The 21,695-nt window shown below is 39.1% G+C and overlaps 1 protein-coding gene across 1 annotated transcript in view; it reads right to left on the reverse strand.

Moving 5' to 3' along the window:
- Window positions 1-21,695, reverse strand: part of TRAF3 (TNF receptor associated factor 3) — a 64,337-nt gene that overhangs the window by 17,389 nt on the left and 25,253 nt on the right. The window contains exons 4-7 of the mRNA XM_084208624.1: window positions 10,362-10,618; window positions 7,121-7,172; window positions 4,799-4,903; window positions 3,750-3,917 (exon numbers count right to left, since the gene is read on the reverse strand). Of these exons, the coding sequence (XP_084064750.1) occupies window positions 3,750-3,917; window positions 4,799-4,903; window positions 7,121-7,172; window positions 10,362-10,603 (567 nt within the window). The 5' untranslated portion in view covers window positions 10,604-10,618. The remainder of the gene's footprint in view (window positions 1-3,749; window positions 3,918-4,798; window positions 4,904-7,120; window positions 7,173-10,361; window positions 10,619-21,695) is intronic.

Genomic DNA, 21,695 nt, shown 5'->3' on the forward strand with positions numbered 1-21,695 from the left:
TACTAAGACTCACTGTTGGACATCACAATGCTGGGCAGGGATTTTAACCTGAACTCAGATGACAAGTATCTTAGCATAGCTGTCAGACCCTACCACCCCAGCGAGGGAAGAAAGTCAGGCCCAAGGAAACTGAATTTACATTTTCCTCTTTGTTTTCTCAACAAAATGAAAAATCCGTTTCTCGTCAAGTGACACGTCCCATTCAACTTGAAACACACTGCTTCATTTCTGGTACTTAAGTAAAGGAAACAAAGCTCTAGATTTATATGCCTGTTAGAAAGGGAAGAACGAATAGCATGCCCTTTAACCAGACCCAGTAACCAGGTCTATTTTTTGAAACAAAACCAAGATGTAAAGGAGATTTGATGTCCAAGATGCGAAAGGCCTTGGTCAGAATTCTGGCATAAATGTGCCACTATCTGAAGTTGTGTGTCTCCTCCTTTTAAAGCAGGCCACCAGATGCTGTCCTGAGCCATCTACCCTGCCATGATCCCCATTGACACTCACTCACTTGGGCTGTGGCACAGTTCCAGTGACAGGGACCAGGGAACCCTCAGCTGCTCCTCAGCCAGAGAGCTGGGACAACTCCTGAGCCACCTTCAGTCCATCCCCACCAGGGTACCCAGCCAGGAGCACTGCCAGCCCCTCTCCTCAGAGCAGCCTGGCAGGGTGACAGCAATGCTCTTCTGACAAGAGGAGCCCCAAAGCACCACCCCTGCTCAGTCAAGAGCTGGACCTGGGCCTCTCATTCTGAACATATCCGGAATTGTGCTGAAGGGAGCATCTCACACAACCACGTGGCTTTAGAAGCCTAATGCCCTACACACATCCTTGTTTATTTATCAACTACAAACCAGACAAGTAATACTCCCTTCTAATGTTCATTCCCTAATTTTAATTCCTTAACCCTGTTCCCTAACCTACCCAAACCATCTGACAAAGGCTGTGACACTGAGTCTTGGTTCATGATAAGAAGGCAACATGCAACTTCTCAGCATTCTCTCCTGGTTTCCTCCTTGCATCCACATCCTCTGTAGTGTCCACCCACTGAAGCCAAGGCAAGCCTTTCCAGAGACTTCAGGAGATACCAGAGTAACCCAGTCCAGTGACAGAACTCTCCTCCTCCCAGTCTCAATTCACCCAGTTGAGTACATAAAGCCAAACACCAAATCCAGCACAAACCACGGGTGACAGCACATGCAGGGCTCACAGCACAGGTGAGGGCAGGGCAGGATATTAACACAGCTCCCAGAAGACCCAGTGCCACATTAGGAATATGTCTGGCTCCAGAGCAGTGACAGGGAGCAAGGGACAATGCCTGAGGTCATCCCCAACACTATCCCAGTCAGCTCAGCTGCACTTCAGACCAAGGGGCAGAGCCCAGACTGTACTGGCAGGGTCTGGTTTATGGCCAGGGTTTCAGGGAGGAGCCCAGGCCTGAAACAGTGCTGTCCTTCCAGATCCCTGTCACACTACTGCTGTCTAAGTATCAATGTTACAGGACAAGCATTTCCAAGCAGCTTTGTGGATCTCACACAGAAAAATACAGTAATCCAGAAGCATTTCATACTACTAATTTCCATTTTAACAATGCACCATCTTTATCTGTCAGGAGGTAGAGGATGGAAAAGGTAGGTTTGTGACAAAAAGAAACCTTAAATTTTTAGATGGTTTGAACAAAGAACATTAGGAGGCAAAGTCACCAAGTGAGCATGCAGGCAAGACAAATGCAATCTAAAAAAGCTCTCTACTAACATTTTAACTTGTTGGAGTCTGCCTCCAACAACGGGGATTTCCTACCCGACCGGTCACGGGATTCTATGAAGACATGAACCACATGTTCTCCAGTAAATCTTTTTGTTTCCATTTGCATACCTTTTTTCTCAGTCTGCTCCCCCTACCTCCGTTTTCAGTTCAAGTCACTGAGGCCAGCTTCAGTCATTATTACATTAAAGAAAATTCTAGGCTACAGAACCCAGAGATGAACTCAAGCTCATCTCTAAAAATCCAGTTTTGTCAACGGGGTGACAAAACTCAAATGAGAAGTAAATAGTAACCTTACAGTACCTAAAGGGGCCTATAGAAAGCCAGAGAGGGACTTTTTTACAGAGGCATGTAGAGATAGGACAAGGGAGAAGGGCTTTAAGCTGATAGAGGGCAGATTTAAACTAGGTATTAGGAAGTTCCAGACTGTGAGGCACTGGAACTGATTTTCCAGAGAAATAGTGAATGCTTAGTCCCTGGAAGCATTCAAGGGCATGTTGGATGTGGCTTTGAGCAATCTGGTCAAGGGGAAGCTCTCCCTGCCCACAGCAGAAGAGTTGGAACAGGAATGATCTTTAAGGTCCCTTCCAAGCCAAACCATTCTGTGATTGTAAGATTCAAACATACAAGTGTCATTAAGCTTCTGATTCTTATTACTAAAGTATAGTGAGATAACATTTTATCAGGCCACAACAAAGAAGCCCATCTGCATTTCTATAACCACTGAACTTTTAAAAATACAGGAAAAAGCCCCAAAAATATCAGCCAATCCAGTTTGCAGAACATAGTTAAAACTCACTGATTCTGTCTGTTAAGACACCACACATTTTTTAATGTCACATTTTGCCTCATGCCAATCCCCAGCTAATCATAATTCTGGGAGAACAGCATCCATAATCTACCTAAATACACTTCACCTCTGTATCAGAATGTACAAGAATAAATACAAGGCAGACCTTAATTTTTTCTGTGTATTTTCATGTCTCTGCCACCTTATTGTAAGGCACAGTTATTGAACTACCAGACCCTGCAAGTGTGCACTCAAATAACAGAGCCAAATCTAAACCAGAACTTGGCAAGTTTCTAACTATGCCTTTTTGTAACAACATCTCCAGGCAAAGAACACTTCTCATCACTGTCAGACTTCACCTAACAAACAACACACAAGAACACAAATGAGAATAAAATTTCATCACTCTTACTGTAGTAAGAAGGTGTGAGATCCAAGACCATCAAACTACAGAAACTATGTAGACAGAATTTTAAAAAGAATATTAAAATCATACCAAGATAGATTCAGCATAATATATTTCCATGTGAAATAACAAACACAGTCCAGTTAAAATTCTATGTGTAATGTAAGCATGACTTTCTCAACCTCTGCTCTTAATTCTAACCCTCAATATGCTGCTTATCAGACAAGCTACTCTGATGCCAAGAACAGCAGTAACTCATCCTAGGCCTGTCATGTACCACTGCTGGTTATGCCAGGTACAATTTGCTTTGACATTCTTCCTTTTCTCTCATAAGACAGAATTGGTTTTACAATCTTCCTTTCCTCCCATAACAGATCACACAGTACCAAAGAAGTATTACATAGAAGATGCTATTTTTCCAGTCAATTGCAAAGCTTATGCTTTTCTTGCACAAAATTTGATTGTTATTATAGTAGTTGCATTTATTATCTAAATTGTAAAAAAATCTAAAAAGCATAGCAAAATTAACTTCAGTATCAATACCAGGCAGTGGATGTGAACTTTTTAAAATGCAGTATCTGAACATCAGAATAAAGAAAATATTTCTTATTCAATTCACTTTTTCTTGCAGGAAAAAGACATGTTTTGAAAGCCTATTTTCTTTTTTGAATTATTAATTCTGGTTGAGGGGCCAAAGCTCTTTTGCCAGCTACAGAGGACAAGAAGAGTTGTTATTATTCCACATTAATGTAGGGAATCTTGATGTGTATACACAAGAAAATACTGCACCTGCAACATAATCATTGGGACTTGGCTTTTACAGTATTTACAGGTTGTCTCCCGGTATTTACAGGTCTTCTCTACATGGTCTGGCAAATCTTTTCTCAGTATTTTTTCTTTGCAATCAGCACGAGGACATGGGAGTTCTTCAAACTGACAATCAGTCCTCAAATGCATCTGAAAGATAAAAAAAAAGTCACTCCAATTAAGTTTTGTGCATGTCTTCCATCCTTTGAAGACATCCAACATTCAATAACTTCAGAACTAAAGTAAGGAGAGTTATTTTGTGAACTGCATCACACAAGAGCAAACACTGACAAACTACTGAGGAATACATTTCTGACTGTACAGTCCCTTTACCTGGGCAGCTGCGTTCACTGCTTAAAGATGTGCATGAGCTACTCCTACACCAAAAGCATTCTAACAGCACAAAATTCTACACAGGCTATTTAAAGTAAAAGTAAGCACTCTTTTATAAAGGTATATAATTCCACATAAACACAGATGCTGCTTTAAGTTGTTTAGGAACCTGAGCTTGCTCACTCAAAGCAAGAATCTACACATCTCACTGCAAACTGCTGTGCAGCCACACCATACAACTGCTGAACTGCTGAATTACTGCTATCTCATGCCTTCACCAAAACAGCTACAGCTTATTTTACACAACTCTGGAGAAGCCAAAGGTTTAATTTCATGCATAAACACCACATGAGAGGATTAAGATAAATAAAACCACACCAAAATAGAAATCAAATTTCTCACATTTGTCAAGTACACATTAAGATTCTTCACTATTCTATTTCTCCTTCCAGTTCTCATTTGGTTCATACATTTGTATTTCCAAGCTTTAGTGCCAGACAACCCCATGATTTTTTATAATTTCTTACAGTTCATAAAAAAGCTGAGTTTTAAAACAGTTTAACTCCATCATAACATTTCTAAATCACATTAACCACCAGTGAGAGTAAGTTAAGAAATTGACTGTGATTTTAATTTGTAAGAATTTTTTCATCATTCTTTAACTCAAAAGAAAGCTTATGACTGTTAGATTAACTTACCAGTAATTGACCCAAAGATAGCTGTTCCTTACAGCCCTTGTTTTCATTTCTGCAGTATATCTGAAGGGCAAGTAATTCTCTCCTGCAACAATTATCTTTAAATACCTGAAAATTCAAAAATAACTTTATTTTTGAAACTGAAAACCAGTTAAGGATATGCAAGTTCAAATAAAATAGAAGCCATGCAATTTGGCTACAGCAGTGTTATTCAATTCTAGCTTTATGCACCAGAAATAAAATCCTGTTATTCTATTTTTCTAGAATGTGCTTCACATGTGAGGTTCCTCCACTGTGAAGCAGCTCAATGAAAGAGTATTTGGACAGACACTCTACTACTGTTTCAGCTGAACTGTAAATACAATAAAGAGAAAGGTACAAGAAAGGACCGAAATTGCTTTTTGCTTGCCAATATTAGGCCTGTACAAGCTAGAACTCTCTCTATTGTTTGGGGAGCTGCTGTATTAGGCACAACACCATAGAACAAAAGAGACACACCAGTTTGGAGAGGAAGCATGTCATGGATGGTGGTCCCAAAATTACTAGACTGGATGGCCGGAATACCTACCTGCATTTCAGTGGTAAAATTACAGATATTTTCTAAGGTTTTGGAGGGAAGAAGGTTTTTTATTTCACAGATAAGCAGGCTTTAACTATCTCCCCATTTTAATGTTTATAAGCACTTTCAGTGTTTTTTGTCCACAATAAAAATGGAAGAAGTTACAAATAGAGGTTGGGGCTTGAGTTCTTCCCTATAAGAGACAACACAACTGAACTCTCAAGGAGCCAAAGTGCAACAGGCAGGAACTAGAGAGAGACAAGAACTGAAAACCATTACTGCTATTTTAAAATCCAAACGCAGAGATAAACTTCTAATTGCTTTTCAACTGCTTTAATAGCCATTAAGAAATATCTCAAGAACCAAGCCCAACCTATGACTGCTTTTCTGATAAACAGACTCCTGTGATAATGTGCACACTGCAGCACTCCTGTAATTATGGAATGGTTCTGCATGCTAACACTCAACCAAGAATTATAATCCACCTGCCCACAGTGACTATGAACCTATCCCCAGTATCAGTGAAGAAGGCAACACTGCAATCACTCTCATCTGATCCCATCTGACACAGGTCACTGATTTCTATTTACTTTGCAGAAGTGTGTGGGAAGTTTAATGAATCAACAAGTCTCATTTAAATAATCAATTGGCTATGCTGCAGTATCTCTTCCAAAGTAATTCACAGGGTCAGTATGCAGAGTTTTGCTCACTGAAGATAAGGTAAGAAGACAACCTTTAAAGTTTTTCAAAGACTAAAAGCATTTCTGTGATTTAGGACTTCCGCATTCTGTGGGAAGAGGGGTGTCCAGTTTCATGAAAAACACTGATTAGCACAGTCAGTCTAACAGGTATTTAGTACACATTGGCCTTCTTGTGCTGTTTTACAGATACTTCAAGTTTCATAACAAATGTACATATTTATGTATATTGAGAGCCAGAAAGTCAGAGTTAAAAGAACAAATAAATTAGGCATCATGAGTCTGAGCTCCTGGAGAGTCCATCCATGTCAAAACTAAATTACACTGAGCACTGTTCAGAGAACTGTTTCGGATTAAAACAAAGGGACATTAATGTACCAATCAACCTTTTCTTCAAAATGGTTGCAAACACAAGTATTCATTTAGGAAAGAAAGACTGCTAGCACAAATAATTTACTGAACACTTTAGCAATAATGTCAAACCACATAAACCATGTACAAGCCAAGTTTTTTTACCTTCAACATTTAAACGCAGCAAGAAGTTTTGATGTGAAAAACAGTGAAGAGGGTATCACTGAAATAACTTGCACTTATAAAAAAGAATCTGATCCATTACCATTACTGTAACTCCCCACTGTCCTAATTCCAGCGGGGTTCACTGAACACCACACTGCAAAAGAGAGGAGTGAAACAGCAGCCACTGGTCTAGAGCCAAATCAGTGTTCACATAGACCTGTCACATCCCTGCATCTACAGGAGAGGGAATATTTCTTATCATCCTCTTGATTGATGGGACGACAAGTGCAATGTGTTGCTGCAGCTCCCAACTATGAATACAAGATGTGACACCTGTCTGGACTTTTTGGGATGAAGTTGATGTGTTTTCTACCGTGAGGTTAACAGGAAAAATGAGCCACCTACCTCTATAAAATGCACAGCTTAGGTTTTATGACAAATCTACCTTTTTAGGCAGCTTATTAGATATATGAAATAATTACCACATAACAGTAACACAACTTGTGTATGCCACACAGTTCAATACTCTTGAATAAGAAACTATTTTATTACCTTATCTTTTACTATGCTTTCTTGACATGCTGTACATTTTGGACTAGAAGATCTGAAGAGAAAAGAAAAACAACTATTTTAGCTCATCTGAATTATTGTAGTACAAAATTTCCATTTATGAGGCACTTGATTTTGATTATTCAATATATTCTAAAACCATTAAAAGTGGATATAGTTCATTATAAGGAGAAAATACAACATTATTTCAATAAACTTGAACACTTGAGTTTTCAGTGGAAAATATCTGGCATTCCCAAAGAAGTAAAATCACCACAATGTCTCCAGACAACTGCACAGTGGTTTTCAAGTTGGCAAAACTCATTCCTTTTTTTCAGTCTGCACCTGATCCAAAATTGTTGTCATTTCTCAATCTGTGAAAACAGGCATATTTTCTCTTTAATTATTGTTTTTCAAACAATACCTAATGAAAATTTACTTTCTCTGATAGTCAATTATGCATCCTTTTAGGGTAAAAAAGTATTTATGTCCATGTCTGTCAAGTCTGTTCTGATTTTAGCAACCATTACAGATGCTTGCTGCCTCCTCTATCTGAAAAACTGCCTTGCAGCTGCCTTAGTAAAGTAATTATTAAACTTGTGACCTTTTGGACAACAGGCAGAATCAGGAGCAGGGCAGACTGTGACGAGAAACTGGAGTGCAGAAAACCTGAGTTTCTACAGCTGTTTCTGGCTCTGACCTACCAAGTGTTGTAGTGTAAACCCCTTAGGATCATAGAATGGATTGGTTTGGAAGAGAGCAAAGCTCATCAGGTTCCCCTGCCCTGCCATGGAGAGGAACACCTTCCACCAGAGCAGGCTGCTTCGTTCGAGGTGGAGTCGCAATCCCTGGCTGTGTTTAAAACAGACTGGATGTGGCACTCAGTGCCCTGGTTTAGTTCAGGTGTCAGGGCTGGGTTGGACTCAATGATGTTGAAGGTATCTTCTAACTTAGCGATTCTGTGATTCTGTTCCTTTTTAGCTCCTTTTCTCCACATAAAATGGGAACAGTCAAAATTATCTTCCTTGTAAAGCACCGAGACGAAAAGCACCAGGTAAAAGCTGTGTGAATTCTTCCATGAAGCACCTCATTGATAGGCTGTGGCTGCCAGCAGCAGTGCAAATCAATGTAAAAGGCTGAAAAAGTTCAATTATGTTATATATTCTGTACGGTTATTTCAAATCATCTCGCTGGCTTCTGCTCTTCAAACCAACCATTTTGTCTCACATCATATTTCTGAGCATCTTAAGTACCTCGAAGCTTCAATACCTGTAATGCTTTTCATAAGTCAGGAAAAAAAAAGTAACTAAACTACATCAGGGCATAGAGTGTTTAATACAATGTCATGCTTTCCTTGCTCTTACTGAATTCACTCAAGCATCCCACTTGCTTTTGCAAACTACTCTTGCATACTGAGCAGACATCTTTACTGCTTTATCTCCACTAACTCCCAATTCCTTGTCCTCAAACAACCCTGGAACAGAAGTTGCTAGCATACAATTACTGTGTTTGTGTATGCAGCAGTGTATCAACACTGAATGAAAAAATTTTGTGCCAAATACAGGACCAACATAAACCAATTTTACTCTCAATTTTATGGCATGCTTTTCATTAAAAAAAATAAATAAAGGGGGAGATGAAAATTTTATTTTAATAAAGGATTTGTTTACAACAAGCACTTAAATAAAGTGAAATAACTCAATGGCCTTAGAAGCACATGTCCTTTTCAGTAACAGAGTGGTTGGAAAGTCAGAAGATAAAATTACACATATTCTAGTTACACTGTAATAAGCACATGTGCATGTCTCACAGCAGGGAAGGAAAAATGCCCAGACTCTAGCAATGCCAGAATTGCTACTGCTTAGATTGTCAAGGATCTGCTCTGCCAACCTGCTCACATCCAAGCATGGCAGGTGTTTGGTTTTTTGCAGTCACTGTTATTAACCTTGTAAGAGTCTTCCAAAAACACATACTGAATAAGAAATAACTGCATTTCTTAAATACCACACCTCACTTCACACTGTGTATCAAAAGAAAAGTTGGTGGGGTTTTTTGTTGTTGTTTTAAATTTGAAATGCTATAGACACAAAACCTGTAGGAGTGCATTAGTGAACTATTAACCCTTGTGTTTGCTCAGTACAGAGATTACTCTTTATCAGGAGATTGAATATTGTAATAACTTCCATACTCTTGCCATGCTGCGTGTAGCCTTGACTTAGATATCTAAGTATTAGATATCAGATTACAGTATTTCCAAGTGACATATAAACCAGCATCTAGGGTCAGAGTGGTCACAAAAAGTAAACAGATCACCAAGGCTTCCAAAGTCAAATGCTCTCTCTGATAGTAGTCCAGTATGCAACATTCATCAAACGAGGTATCTTCTGTATTTCTGCTTTTTCAGTAGTAAATGAACACATTTGGTGCTTATGTACCCCAGGACACTGAAGTGTGCTGAATGGTCTACAAACATTACACAAAGTTTTGAAATCACATTACTGAATACAACCAGCAGTAAGGCACCAAAGTTGAGAGGCAAAGAAATCTACTGTTGCACAGGCACTTAAAACCTAGATACTCCCTGAATGATTGTAATTTTATTCTTATCTAGACTGGAAAGACTGCACCTCCCAGCATTCATTTTACATTTCTACCATTCGCTCACCTCATTGCACTCTGGCCCCAACACCTCAGTAACAGAGATGCCAGCCTTTCTGACCCTCCTGCAGTCCACAGGTCATGCAAGTCCCCCAACAAACAGCTGGAAGGGCTACAGGGAAACTGCTCCACAAGTAGGTACATTTATCCAAGGGCCCCACCATCCATTCTGAGGCTGGGTCCACAGCCAGGTTAGGTAGCACCACCCCAAGGAACGTCCAAGCTCACTTCCTCACACAGACAATTTACTGTGTGTATTTGACACCAGATTACCCAAGTCAGAAGTCTTGTGAAACAGCTACTCCACATGGGCTCCACAGGGAATGAAATTCTTACCTAACACATTTCTACACAGGATTACACCACCTTAACAACTGCTCCAACAATACTGATGAAAAACCCAGTTGTCTTATCCTGACCCAGAGCAGAGCCAAAATGTTTGCACCAGCACACAGGTAACAAATACTCAAGCCAGAAACAGTGGGAGACTCAACATACTCCTAAAGCTGCAGTGGTGTTCACAGTAATGTCAGCAGTTCACAACATCTAACAGTATCAACATGCTCTACCAGAACAAACAACATACCTCAGCAAAGCATTCATGCAGGTTTCACAGAACCTGTGTCCACATTCAGTCTGTTTAGGATTGCATAAGATGAGGTGACATTTTTCACATTTGTACTTATCTTCCACGGCATTCACAAATTTCTCTTTGTAGCCACCTTGCTCTGGAACATAGATGGATGCTGATGGACTGCGGTCAGGATTGGCCCTCTGCTGTACCATTTCTACAGATAAAGGGGGTTCTGACTTCTTACTGGGGTCCATGCTCTAAGATAGTTTCTGTGAATCAAAAGTGAGAAAAAACTGAGAAATTAGGACCTCTTTTGCCATTTAAATGAAACAAACAAAGCATCTGAGAGACTGCATAAAATCAGAAAGCATCAAGAATAGATCTGTGTCCACACATCACGTGAACATACATTATACATACATTATTGCCTGAGTGTATTTCACATAGCAAATCTGTAAAATAGTCTACATATTTCAAAGGCTCTAGAAAGCAAAGAATTAAAATCTGCTCCTGAAAATGAAGTGTTAATTATGGCCATCAGTCTGGGAATACATAAGGGATTCTTTCATATCTTCCTCTCTCTCCCTCTGAAAAGCATTGCTTAACATTAAGTCCAACCATTAGGCAAGAGGTGTGGTGAGGAAGGTGTTCTGGTACAGTACTGCATGTGGTCCTGCTCAAATGCTACTGCAAAAGCACACAACCACCAGTGTCCTACACAGGGTACCCAGTGCCTGCCCAGCTCCCCTGCCCACTTTTCCTGTCTATCCCTTTGCAATAGCATAGTGTAAGACACGCTGCTTTAAGTCTGCTTCACAACACCACAAAAGGGCTTTACACATTAGATACTCTCCAACCTTTTCATGGCACATCTTCACCTGAAGAGAGGAGCTGAGCAAAGTCTAACTGACAGCAGAGAAGGGCCTATGCAACATGGCTATTTGATTAATTTACCAGGGCTAAGCACAACTGACAGGTAGCTGAGAAAATAATTAATCCAGCTGAAGAGTAAATTACAGTAGCTATTATCTTGGACAATCCATCTTCTAGGTCAGCATGAAAAGCATCAGCAGAGCAACAGAAGAATAATATCCCTTAATATTTTGAGTTTTTAAATGTGTTTTCGATCATTTCCAAGCAAATCTTGTAGTCAAGCAAGTGTAAGTGCTCTTAGAAAGGCTCAGCATATCCAGGAGAAAGCACAGTTGGAGGAAGCAGAATGAAGAAATGAGGCTCAGTTCACTTCTCAAAGTATGTCCACAAATGCCACAAAGGGAGTCAAATGCCTCACATTCCAAATACACAAACCCTCTTGTACGCAGTTTTTGTGGTATCTTACCTTCCCTTGCTAAGCCCAAAACCACACATTTGTAATGAAACATATTTACTTGTAGGTAATTTCTGCATCTGGAATTTTGGTACAGAATTCTCCATGCAAACTAAATGGGTACAGAATTTTCTTTCATTTCTGATGGCATTATTTTCAGAAACAAAAGACAAAATCATTGTGACTCAATGCTGAGACCATTTCACGTTTTTACAACACCAGCTGAGCAAGGGTAGAGGTGCTGAGTGAAGAATTCTCACTTCATTGCCCCCTTGCCCAGGGGAAAACCTCTTTGATCTCCATCAAACTCAGAGAGAGCCCAAAGAACCCATTCTCATAACTTGGCACACAGACCCAGTAACTATGTCTTATTTTAAACCAACAAAACAACACAAACACACAACAAATAAAAAAAGAAAGAAAAAACCCAACAGGTTCAACGAACTGAAAAGCTACTATAAATTCTGATCCATAATTTGAATTAATGTGAGTCTATTCCTTGTCTGCTGTTCAAAGACTGCAGAGACCTATGTCTTGACAGAACAACATGTGAAAGAACCAAAAAGTCTGTGTTGAACTGAAAGTGACTCACACGTCTCATTAATGAGGAAATTCAGATTATTTCAGACCTTAGCTACAGTTTCACCAGCAGGCATAAAAACCCAGCAGGTAATAATGACACTGAAGAGGCAAGTCAAGATTGTAACCAGGACAAAAGAAATGAGATTGATGTTGAGAACATGATTCAGACAAGGAGGTTCACAGAAGTGCCATGAATGAGAAAGGAAAGCAGCTCACAAAGGTAGTCTAGATTTAAAGACTGCCCAAGGCATGAGTGCTGCTGTACATCAATGCCTGGACATGGGGAAATGCAGTCATGGAGCTTAGGACCTGACACTTCTGTGGTTCTAAGAGAAAAGATTAGCAAGAGATGAAAAAAAGTGCAACTCCTTAAGTGTTCAGACTGCTGAAATTTAGCTACCTAGAGACTTGCTTCCTATGTGTGATTGGAAAAGCTTCATTTGGCACTTGCCGTTTAAGAATCTGTAAATGTATCAGTTCCTTGATTTATAGGTATTAACACCTCTTTCCCCTCTGCAGCTGTGTATTTTTTTTTAACTCATATTCAAGAACTCTACTATTCTGGCAATTCTTGAAGTCAAAGGCCAACTTCAAGCATGTTGATTTGTAGGAACAACACAGGGAACATTACTTTCCTTAAAATGACAGAAAAAACAAGGCATGACCTGTTTCTAACCCACAAAAGAAATACAGAAAAAGAGGCACTAAAAGAGATGCTGAAAGGAGAATTGTCAAGTCAAGAGAGCACAAAATTCCCAAATTTCCAAGTCACAGTCCACAACTACTGAATGTCTGCTTCCCCATTAAGTTTCTTCTGAAGAAGAAGCTAAAGATGATTGGAGATGTGAAGTCTTCCAAAAGCATGATTTCTTCAAGGAAATGGAATAATTAGTCACAAGGAGGTAGGCAGGGGTGACAGGAGAATATTCAAGACTTAACACAGACAGCACTGAATGCCAAATGAGCAGCAGGTGAGAGTTTCACAGAGATCCAAAACTGCTCCAGGCTGGACTGTCAGCTGTCAAGAGAGATTTCACACCAGAATAAAGTGCACAGGGTGCCACAGGACTCCACTTTTGGAACTGACATCTTGGCTATCTTGTCACAGAAAAGAAGCAGAAAGCACACTGACAAATAAAACATACTATGGGACATGCTTAAAAGATTTGTCTGTCTTGGGTTTTGTATTTATTTTATGAAGAAGTATGTCAGACCAGAAAAGCTAAACAAGCTCAGCAATAGAGCAGCCAGATTGGTGAAGAATTCTCTTCCACAATACTCTGAATGCCAGCATTTTCTTGTGCAGCAAAACTGGGAAGCCATTCATGAAGTACTATCATAAAATACAACAGAGCATTGAGCCTGCAAGACCACCACAACCTTATTACAATGAACAAGCTGTATTTAACAAGGGGATGGGGAGAAGTGTGGTCAGTCTGTCTGTATGCACAGAGCTTTGCCTTTATGCATATTAGTTACATGCTCCTACCCCTGCATGTGGGATCAGTGAACACAAGCACAGAAAATACAAGCATTTCAGCTGCCACCCTTTTGGAAACAGCATTCTGACATCCATGCCACTACAGGGTGTCAGCTGCAACGGCTTCTCTTCCTTTGCAGGAACCTTCAACAGCAAGACTTTGATTATTCCCCCACAATCATGTTTCAAACTGCCAACAAGAGGCAATTTGAAGTCACACCTCAGTAAGGTACTCTGCACTTGTGGCAGTGAAGTTAACACACTTCCAGAGAGGAGCCTAGCTAGGGCATCCAAGATAGGCCAGTTCTGGTGAGGGCCTCTGATTCTTAAAGGCATGGCAAGGTGCCATCCAGCCAAAGACTCTGGTTCTTGCTCAGCAAGCTAAATCTTAGTGCCTAATTCGTCACCAGCTAGTTCTTACATTCCAGTTTCTTATCTGTGGGAAAAGATTATCACAATAAAAGTATATGACTTTTAGATGTCTTTTAAAACTGTTAAACCCTGGACAATCACTTTTCAGGACAGATAAGCACATAAAAAAAAGAGGCACAGTCACCAAGGTTGGTTCTGTCTACTGTTGCTTGTCTTTCAGCCACCTCTCCTGCAACCAGCATCTGCTAATATTCACACTTGAATGGACATTGTCGTGGCCATCAGATGGGTGACACTGTGACACTGTTTGCTCCAGTCTGGTCACTACTCTTGCTCAATGCAAGTGGAATTCAAGCAACTGAGGCTGAGCCCCAGTTGATACTTCAAGCTGTATATACTGCAGTGAAGGTCAGAACAATTTGTTGGTGCTTAACTAATACTAGGATCAGTATAGAAACCTAGAAACTGGAAGCAAAAGTGAGTTTGCTCACCCACGAAGTTGTTCGGAGAATTAGGAAGCACGGGAATTCCCAAACAAAAGGCAGTTTGCTCTTTCCTTATTCAAGCAAGAGTGTTGTTCTCACTGCACGAAGAGCAAACGTCCACTTGTGTTCTGTATTAGCACATATCTTTATGATTTGTTCTTTGGGAATAAAGCCAGTTTGTGACATTGAAATACAATAAAGCTTCTATTAAAAAAAAATCAAAATAAATTTGCATCCTAACAAAAACAGAAAAAAAATAACTCTTATATAAATCTAAAACACTCCTAAAAAATTGATTGTATTAGGTGCCATAGGATTTGGAGCCTAGAAGGCTCTGCATGAAGACAGTTTCAGTATATTGACAATATGAAGCAAATAAGCTTTTGCCACAGTTTTAAAATTCAAAAAGAGCAAAAAGCTATTAGAAAGAAATGTTTTCATTACAGTACCTTGGAAGAGAATAATGCATGACACTGTTTTATTTGGTTATTACTACAGGACAGCAAAGCTTTTTGATCAAATTACAATTTGCACTGAGAACAGGAGTTCCTCAAACAGAACAGCACTGCATGCACAATATCTAAATTAAGCTCTGAAAGAGAAACAAAGTGGGACAGGGAGCTTAAGATCAGAGCAGAAAAGTAACCTTTCCTCTTCAAAAAGTTTTTGTATCCAAAACGCGTAAAAGCACACAAACTTCAGCATCTCATCCTAACTAGGTCATTTTTTTTTTGTGTAGCCTGGGGTATAATTTTTCAGTCTAGCTTTTAATGAGATAAGGGATTGTGATTGTGCTGTCTCTCCTCTCAGCCTCCCAAAACCACATGCCAACCAACTGGACAGTGTTTCCATGAAATTGAACAGCTATGAGGGGAACAGAAAGAGAAACTTAATGCAGTGTTCCAGTGAGCAAGAGGCTATAAAAGTGCATCCCCATGGTCTATCAGTCAGTCAGTGCACAGACACACACACACCAGCCAGGAACACCTGCTCCCTCTTGCCCCACCAAGCTTCATGGCCTGTCTCCTCCTGTACCATAAAAGCAGGGGTGGGCTGAAGATTTGGGGGTTTTTGTTGTTTTATTGCTTTTTTTTTTTTAGGTTGGGTTTTGTTTGGGTTTTTTTTTTGAGGAGGGGGGAGTAGAGGTTAAAAAAAAAAAGATGTAGAGCACAGATTAGCAGGAAAACAAACTTCATGAGTTTCACTCCTCTTCACAGAATTTTCTTCCATACTCCACATGATATCCTCAGAGAGACACATAACCGGGTACCAGGAGAGGGACTTCCAGATCTTCAGTCTTTCCTAGAAAGATCACTTTCCTAGAAAAGCTCACTTGCTTTTTATCATCAAGAATTATTGCTTCAAGTTAGCACACAGAAACCTTTATCTTAAAATTAAATTATTAAAACAACCTGAACTTTTTCTTATATTTCAGCATTTTATAGCTTATAATAAATTCCTAGAACATAGTGAAAAGAATGTCCATCTTTCTTTCACCATTTTTAGACAAGTCTTCTGAGTTGGTTCTGCTTCCAAGTGCTATTAAAGTATGCAACACATATTGACATACTCTGTCTTGTTAAAACAGTAATGCAAGCTGAAAGCAGTATATTGGTGACAACATATCAGTTTACTCAGGGCACACATGTCAAAAATATTAAAATAAGGCTGCCATGGAAATCTTTACTCTGGAGCTCTCAAGCATGAAGGGGTACAACTGCAGACTATCATTCTCACAACATCCACCACACCTCAGCCCGGCCTTCTGGCAAAACCCCACTGCTGAGTCTGGGCAGGGGCACTGAACAACAGATAAATAAATGCAAATGGCCAGAATCACTCCAAAGAAAGACTCAGGCCATGACTGAGGCAGCACTGGAGTGGCAGGTTTTAGACAACCATCCATATTTGTTTTGTGTGAGTCAGAGGTGTTCGCATGTCCACTCCTGCTGTTTGCACAGGGGAACTACTGATTTATTTATTTTTACCTCCATGTATTTTTCATGCTGGAAGCGCTATTTACTATTTCTCCAGAGCACATATACATACATACATATATATATATATATATATATATATATATATATATATATATATACACACATACATACATACACACACCCACACACATATATATGACCAAATAACAGAGTTTTAGGTATTTCCAGGACATGCTCTGGGAGAATGTTCTGTGGAGGGTAAGGAAGGGTTGCTAAGTCACCCAAACTGATACAACTTTATACAGTGAGAAATATGAGACCACTCCTCACCTTCTTTTATATTCACACTCAAATACTAAGTCTAATTCCTGTACAGAAATGAAAGCACTGTTGATATTTAAAACTTTTTTTTCACTGTGCTAAAACAAATAGGCTATTTTAACTACTTTAAACTTTGCCCTACGATTTCATAAGCATGCACCTTCCTTGCTGTGAAGACCTGGAGATCATACACGTAATAGAACAGACGAAGACCAACAAGAAAAATCAGATATAAGCAAGTAGACCAAACATCTGAAAACACAGAAGATGCGCACTGAGTATTCTCCACAGAGGAAGCTTCTGCCACTTGCAAGCTCTCCAGAGCCACTCATCAGTGCAGTATCTCAGCTGCTGAGCTTGGAAGGCACCTCTGGAGGTCATCCAGCCCAACCTCCTGTTCAGAGGAGACCATCTTCAAAGTCAGGTCAGGTCCACTGCTGAGTTTTCAATCTCAGCAGTGGGTAAAGAAACTGCAACCTCTCCCAGCACTTAACACCCCCCTGGCCAAGAGTTTTTATTGCAGCAATTATGATGTGTTATTAGTAGGCAGCAAAAAGGCCTGTTCCGATACTTGAAATGCTATGATCTCAAGCAATTAAACCATATTTCACCACAATCTCCACAGGCTCTAGACTGTAGAAATTATTGAACAAATAGGAAAACTATTTTTGGTTTGGAAGGTACAGGCTATTCCTTCCTTTCCTATCTGACCTAGAAAATCAGAAGCATAATCAAAAGATGCTATCATGATATTCTTGCAAAAGAACAACTATGTGTGTCACTTTAATCAAAAACATTGTGTATTTCCATGTTCTAGTTTGCAAGATGACTGAAGAGCTGAAAAGAAAAGGTAAGTTATGTTTTACATTGTTTTATTCTTTTAACTTAGCTATTTCCTTGGATGTATTTCTTTCAAAAACAGGTCTACACAGCCATGTGAAGTGTCTTAGAGGATTAAACAAAACAGCATCCCCATCCAAGGGATCTGAATTTAGCAAGTCTGCTGGACTATGCTCTCATGAAAAGAGCTCTAACATATACTCCCTCCTGCTTGGTGTAACAAACTTCTGATTCTAAATAAAGGACAGATTTGGAAAGTAATTATGTCAGCACTAAGAGGTTAGATTAGTCATATTTATTTATAAGTAATAATATAGTATTAACATAGTTCAGAATGCCCAAGAAGCCAGGGACTGACACTTTTAGTAACTATCCAATAATATGCTGAATACAATTAACATTTAGTCAAACATATTTCACCAGATGAGAGAAAAGAAAAAACCACAACTTTTAAAGGGCTTAAATTTTATCTGTTAAAAAGACAGCAGAAAAGGTAAGTCAGTGCAATTAAGGAAAGCTGATTTTTATGTGACACTATGTTCAACTCCTGCTTTTTTGAAAGCTTACAGCATTCCTTTGAATCATGACACATGGGTTGGCAAAACAGCTTTAAGATTCAGCCTGAGGCAGCAGTAAAAATAAAGTGTTTGTATTTTGACTTACACTTGCTGTCTACAGCTCTCAGTAATTACTTCCTAATCTCACTGGGCTACCAAAATACAGTATAAAGTCATCTGAAGTGCAAGAAATCAAAAGCATCTTTTAGAAATCAAAAGACCTCTTAAGCTTTGAAAGCCTGGGTCACAAGACAACAGATAAGAGAAATGCTGTCCAAGCTCACGATGAGTATTCTTCTGCATTTCCAATTCAGGTTCCTGTACATTTCCTCTTTTCTCTCATGCACCCCTAGACAAAGCTATTGCATTTCATCTGTGAAGTTAACCCCCAGCTGTGATCTGCATTTCTATACCAGGCTTTTAGTAGAAGCAGATAAAGAACAGGAAAGATCAAAAGATAGACAGATGATCACAGAACAAAGTGTACTTTAATCTCTTCCTCTGCTGTTTAGGGGAAGTCCATGATTGAGATACATATGACAGTCCTATGTGAGGGAAGTGGCTGAACACTATGAATTTCTGATTTTTTTTAACTTCTGGCTCTGTTTACAAAGGAAACATTTTATGTTCCGCAAAAGAAATATACTCAGATAAAATATTCCCAGAAACGCCATGAAAATCATATTTGGAATTAAAGGTAGTTTTGTCTTTCAAACTGATTTTACATGTGCTTTGAAGAGAGAACTAGGAAAAACCAGCTTATATTTGCATTTGAAGTACTCTGTTTTTATGGAAAACTATTTCCATCAATCCAGATTTCCTCCAATTCCTGTTTTACAGCAGGTCTAACGCTTCCTTTACTTTTGCTGCACAGCACACAAGTCTTTGGTTCACATGATACAAGTGTCAAATCACAGACACCCAAAAGCCCAACTGCTCACTATGATTCCCACTTCTGCCTGCTGTGACTGAGCAACAACAAACCCCAGCAAGGATCAGCAAGGGTAAAGGCAAACAGCATGTTCCAATCATTCTCATCCTAGCATGCAGTCCTAGAAAATGATGGCTCATCCTCTAGTGACCTAGTCCCCTTTTCCTCCCAAGGTGTGCCTTCAAGAAAAATCTGCTGCATGAATAATCAGTAACAACTTGCTTATAAATTATAGCAACTTAAGACAACAAAGTCTCTTCATCTCTGACATCACCAAGTAGGAATCAAAAAATTCCTGCAGTATTTTTGTCAACATTTTCTTTGTTCTTAAACCAAGACCTATCAATCAATGCTATTCTTTTACTTTCTGTTAGTCAAAGAGATCCTCAGCTTCAAATCTAACAAAATTTCAAGTCTATCAGAACAGCAGAAGATATTCCTCAAATCAGAGTCTACTTATCTACACTGCTGTCTGCCAAGTGCATGAAGAATATTTCTGCATTGCCAATTCCTGACAGAGTGCATCTGTGCTGTCTCTTAATTAATCCAGCCTTGAAATCTCAGCAGAGGTAAAAAAATAAGATAGGTAGTACCTCATCTTCTACAATTAGAAGAAAGTATGTGAAAGCAAAGGTGTCGGAGACCAGCAAATAAAAAGAAAAAATCCAAAGCACTTCAAGAAGCTTATTATAAATAATTACTGCAAAACTGCCTTCTCAAGAATACCTATAAAATACAACTTAATTAATATTAAAATGCAGCTCATCTTTTAACAAAAATAGTCCTCCCAGGAAATTCTGAACACAGCAGAGTTTAGAGGAATCTGGTAAATGAAACAGAATGCAACTTCAAATATGGCTCGGCACCTTTGGAACTCAAATGAAGTGCTGCGCAACTAGAAATGACCATACCAGAAAACTTAAAACCACAGTCTCTCACTTCCACTTGAAGTTCTTTCCACTCTAACTAAAGTAAGTTTTCTAAGCCTACATCCAAAACTCAAAAAAAAAATCTATCTAACCTGTCTTTCATGGGAGTTTTCCATGTCTTTAATGGAAATTAACTCACTCTCATAAAAGATTTCCTGCTCTTCCATTTCATCCCAATGAACACAGCATACTATGAACACAGGTAGGAAAGAAATACTTTTTTACATTGCCCTAAACACTAATCAAACTCTAGAAATTAACACAGCATGTGACATCATCAGAATATTTTACTGAACACTAAACTGCATGGAAGACATTTATTCATGCACAGAATTCAACCTCTTACTAATCCTGAGTGAAATTTCCCACCTTTTGAGATGATGTCTTCAGCTTTGTCTGAATCCATTGCTTCTTAATCAGGAAGGAAAAGGAAAAAGAGAATGACAGTACCTCTCTTTTAATTTGCCTATTTTTATTATTTATCAGAATGTGAGGGGGAAAAAAACCTATCATTCACTTATTTAATGAAGTGATAGCAGGTTTGACTGCAGTGATTTCAACGTCTACACTGTGCACTACACTGTTAGATTGTATCATCTATGACCAACATCTTGAAGTTCGGGAAAAATGTGGGAGTTTTGTTAAGATTTTTATATTAGATGCGGAAAAAAACCAAACCACCACCAACCAAACCACACTTGCAAACAATCTGCAAGAAGGAATAAAATACATTAAAAAAATTTAAAACCCTCTAAACCACTTGTGCTAGAATTTCTAGTTATACTAAAAATTTCTAGTTATACTAGAAATTTCAGTTTCTACAGCTCTAGTAAAAAGGTATTACTGAAGTTGAGTTTTCAGGAGAAAGTCACAGACCGTTTACCCAGACTTGTCATAGTATTCATATGCCTTTCTTACCTTTATTAAGGGGTTCATGGAGAAGCTGTGCTTTCCCTAACTGAAAATTTAGATTCACAAAACATGTTTCCCAGCAATGTAAGAAAGGAAGGAGCATGTTGCTTCCTCCTGTAGTAAACACAGACTTTAGGAATGTGCTACTGGAAGCCAAGTGCACATAAGACACAAATACCTGCTGGTGTATGACAGTGTTCATTATTCCAATGGTAAAGCGTCATTAAAAGACTCTTTTACCTGGAACCTGCATGCAATTTCCTCGTTTCTCTCACAGTTTCTCCTAGTTTCTACCTCTTCTTTGTGATTACTTTGCCAGGTAACAAACTATGGGATTATTTTGTCTTGCTAACCTTAAATGTTTTACTTGCTACCTGCAGGTTTACACCAACTGCAGTTCTGGAGGTTTCAGATCAATAAATATCAGTGACATCTTGAGAACAAGCCACCTCTACAGCCCTGGGTCAGACAGGACACTATTAAGGACAAAAAAACCCCATGTCCCTTTGAAGGTTTCCCTTGTACTGGATTAAGAGAATTAACAAAACTCAATGAGGATGTTATCCTTCTACAACATACCTAGTGTGGAAATTGTCAAAATAACTTACAGATTTTTCTGACTGAACTTCACATCACTACCCAGAACTAAGTGTTTATCACTGTTACACAG

This window comes from Fringilla coelebs (genome assembly GCF_963513975.1).
Source record: "Fringilla coelebs genome assembly, chromosome: 6".
Lineage (NCBI taxonomy): Eukaryota > Metazoa > Chordata > Aves > Passeriformes > Fringillidae > Fringilla > Fringilla coelebs.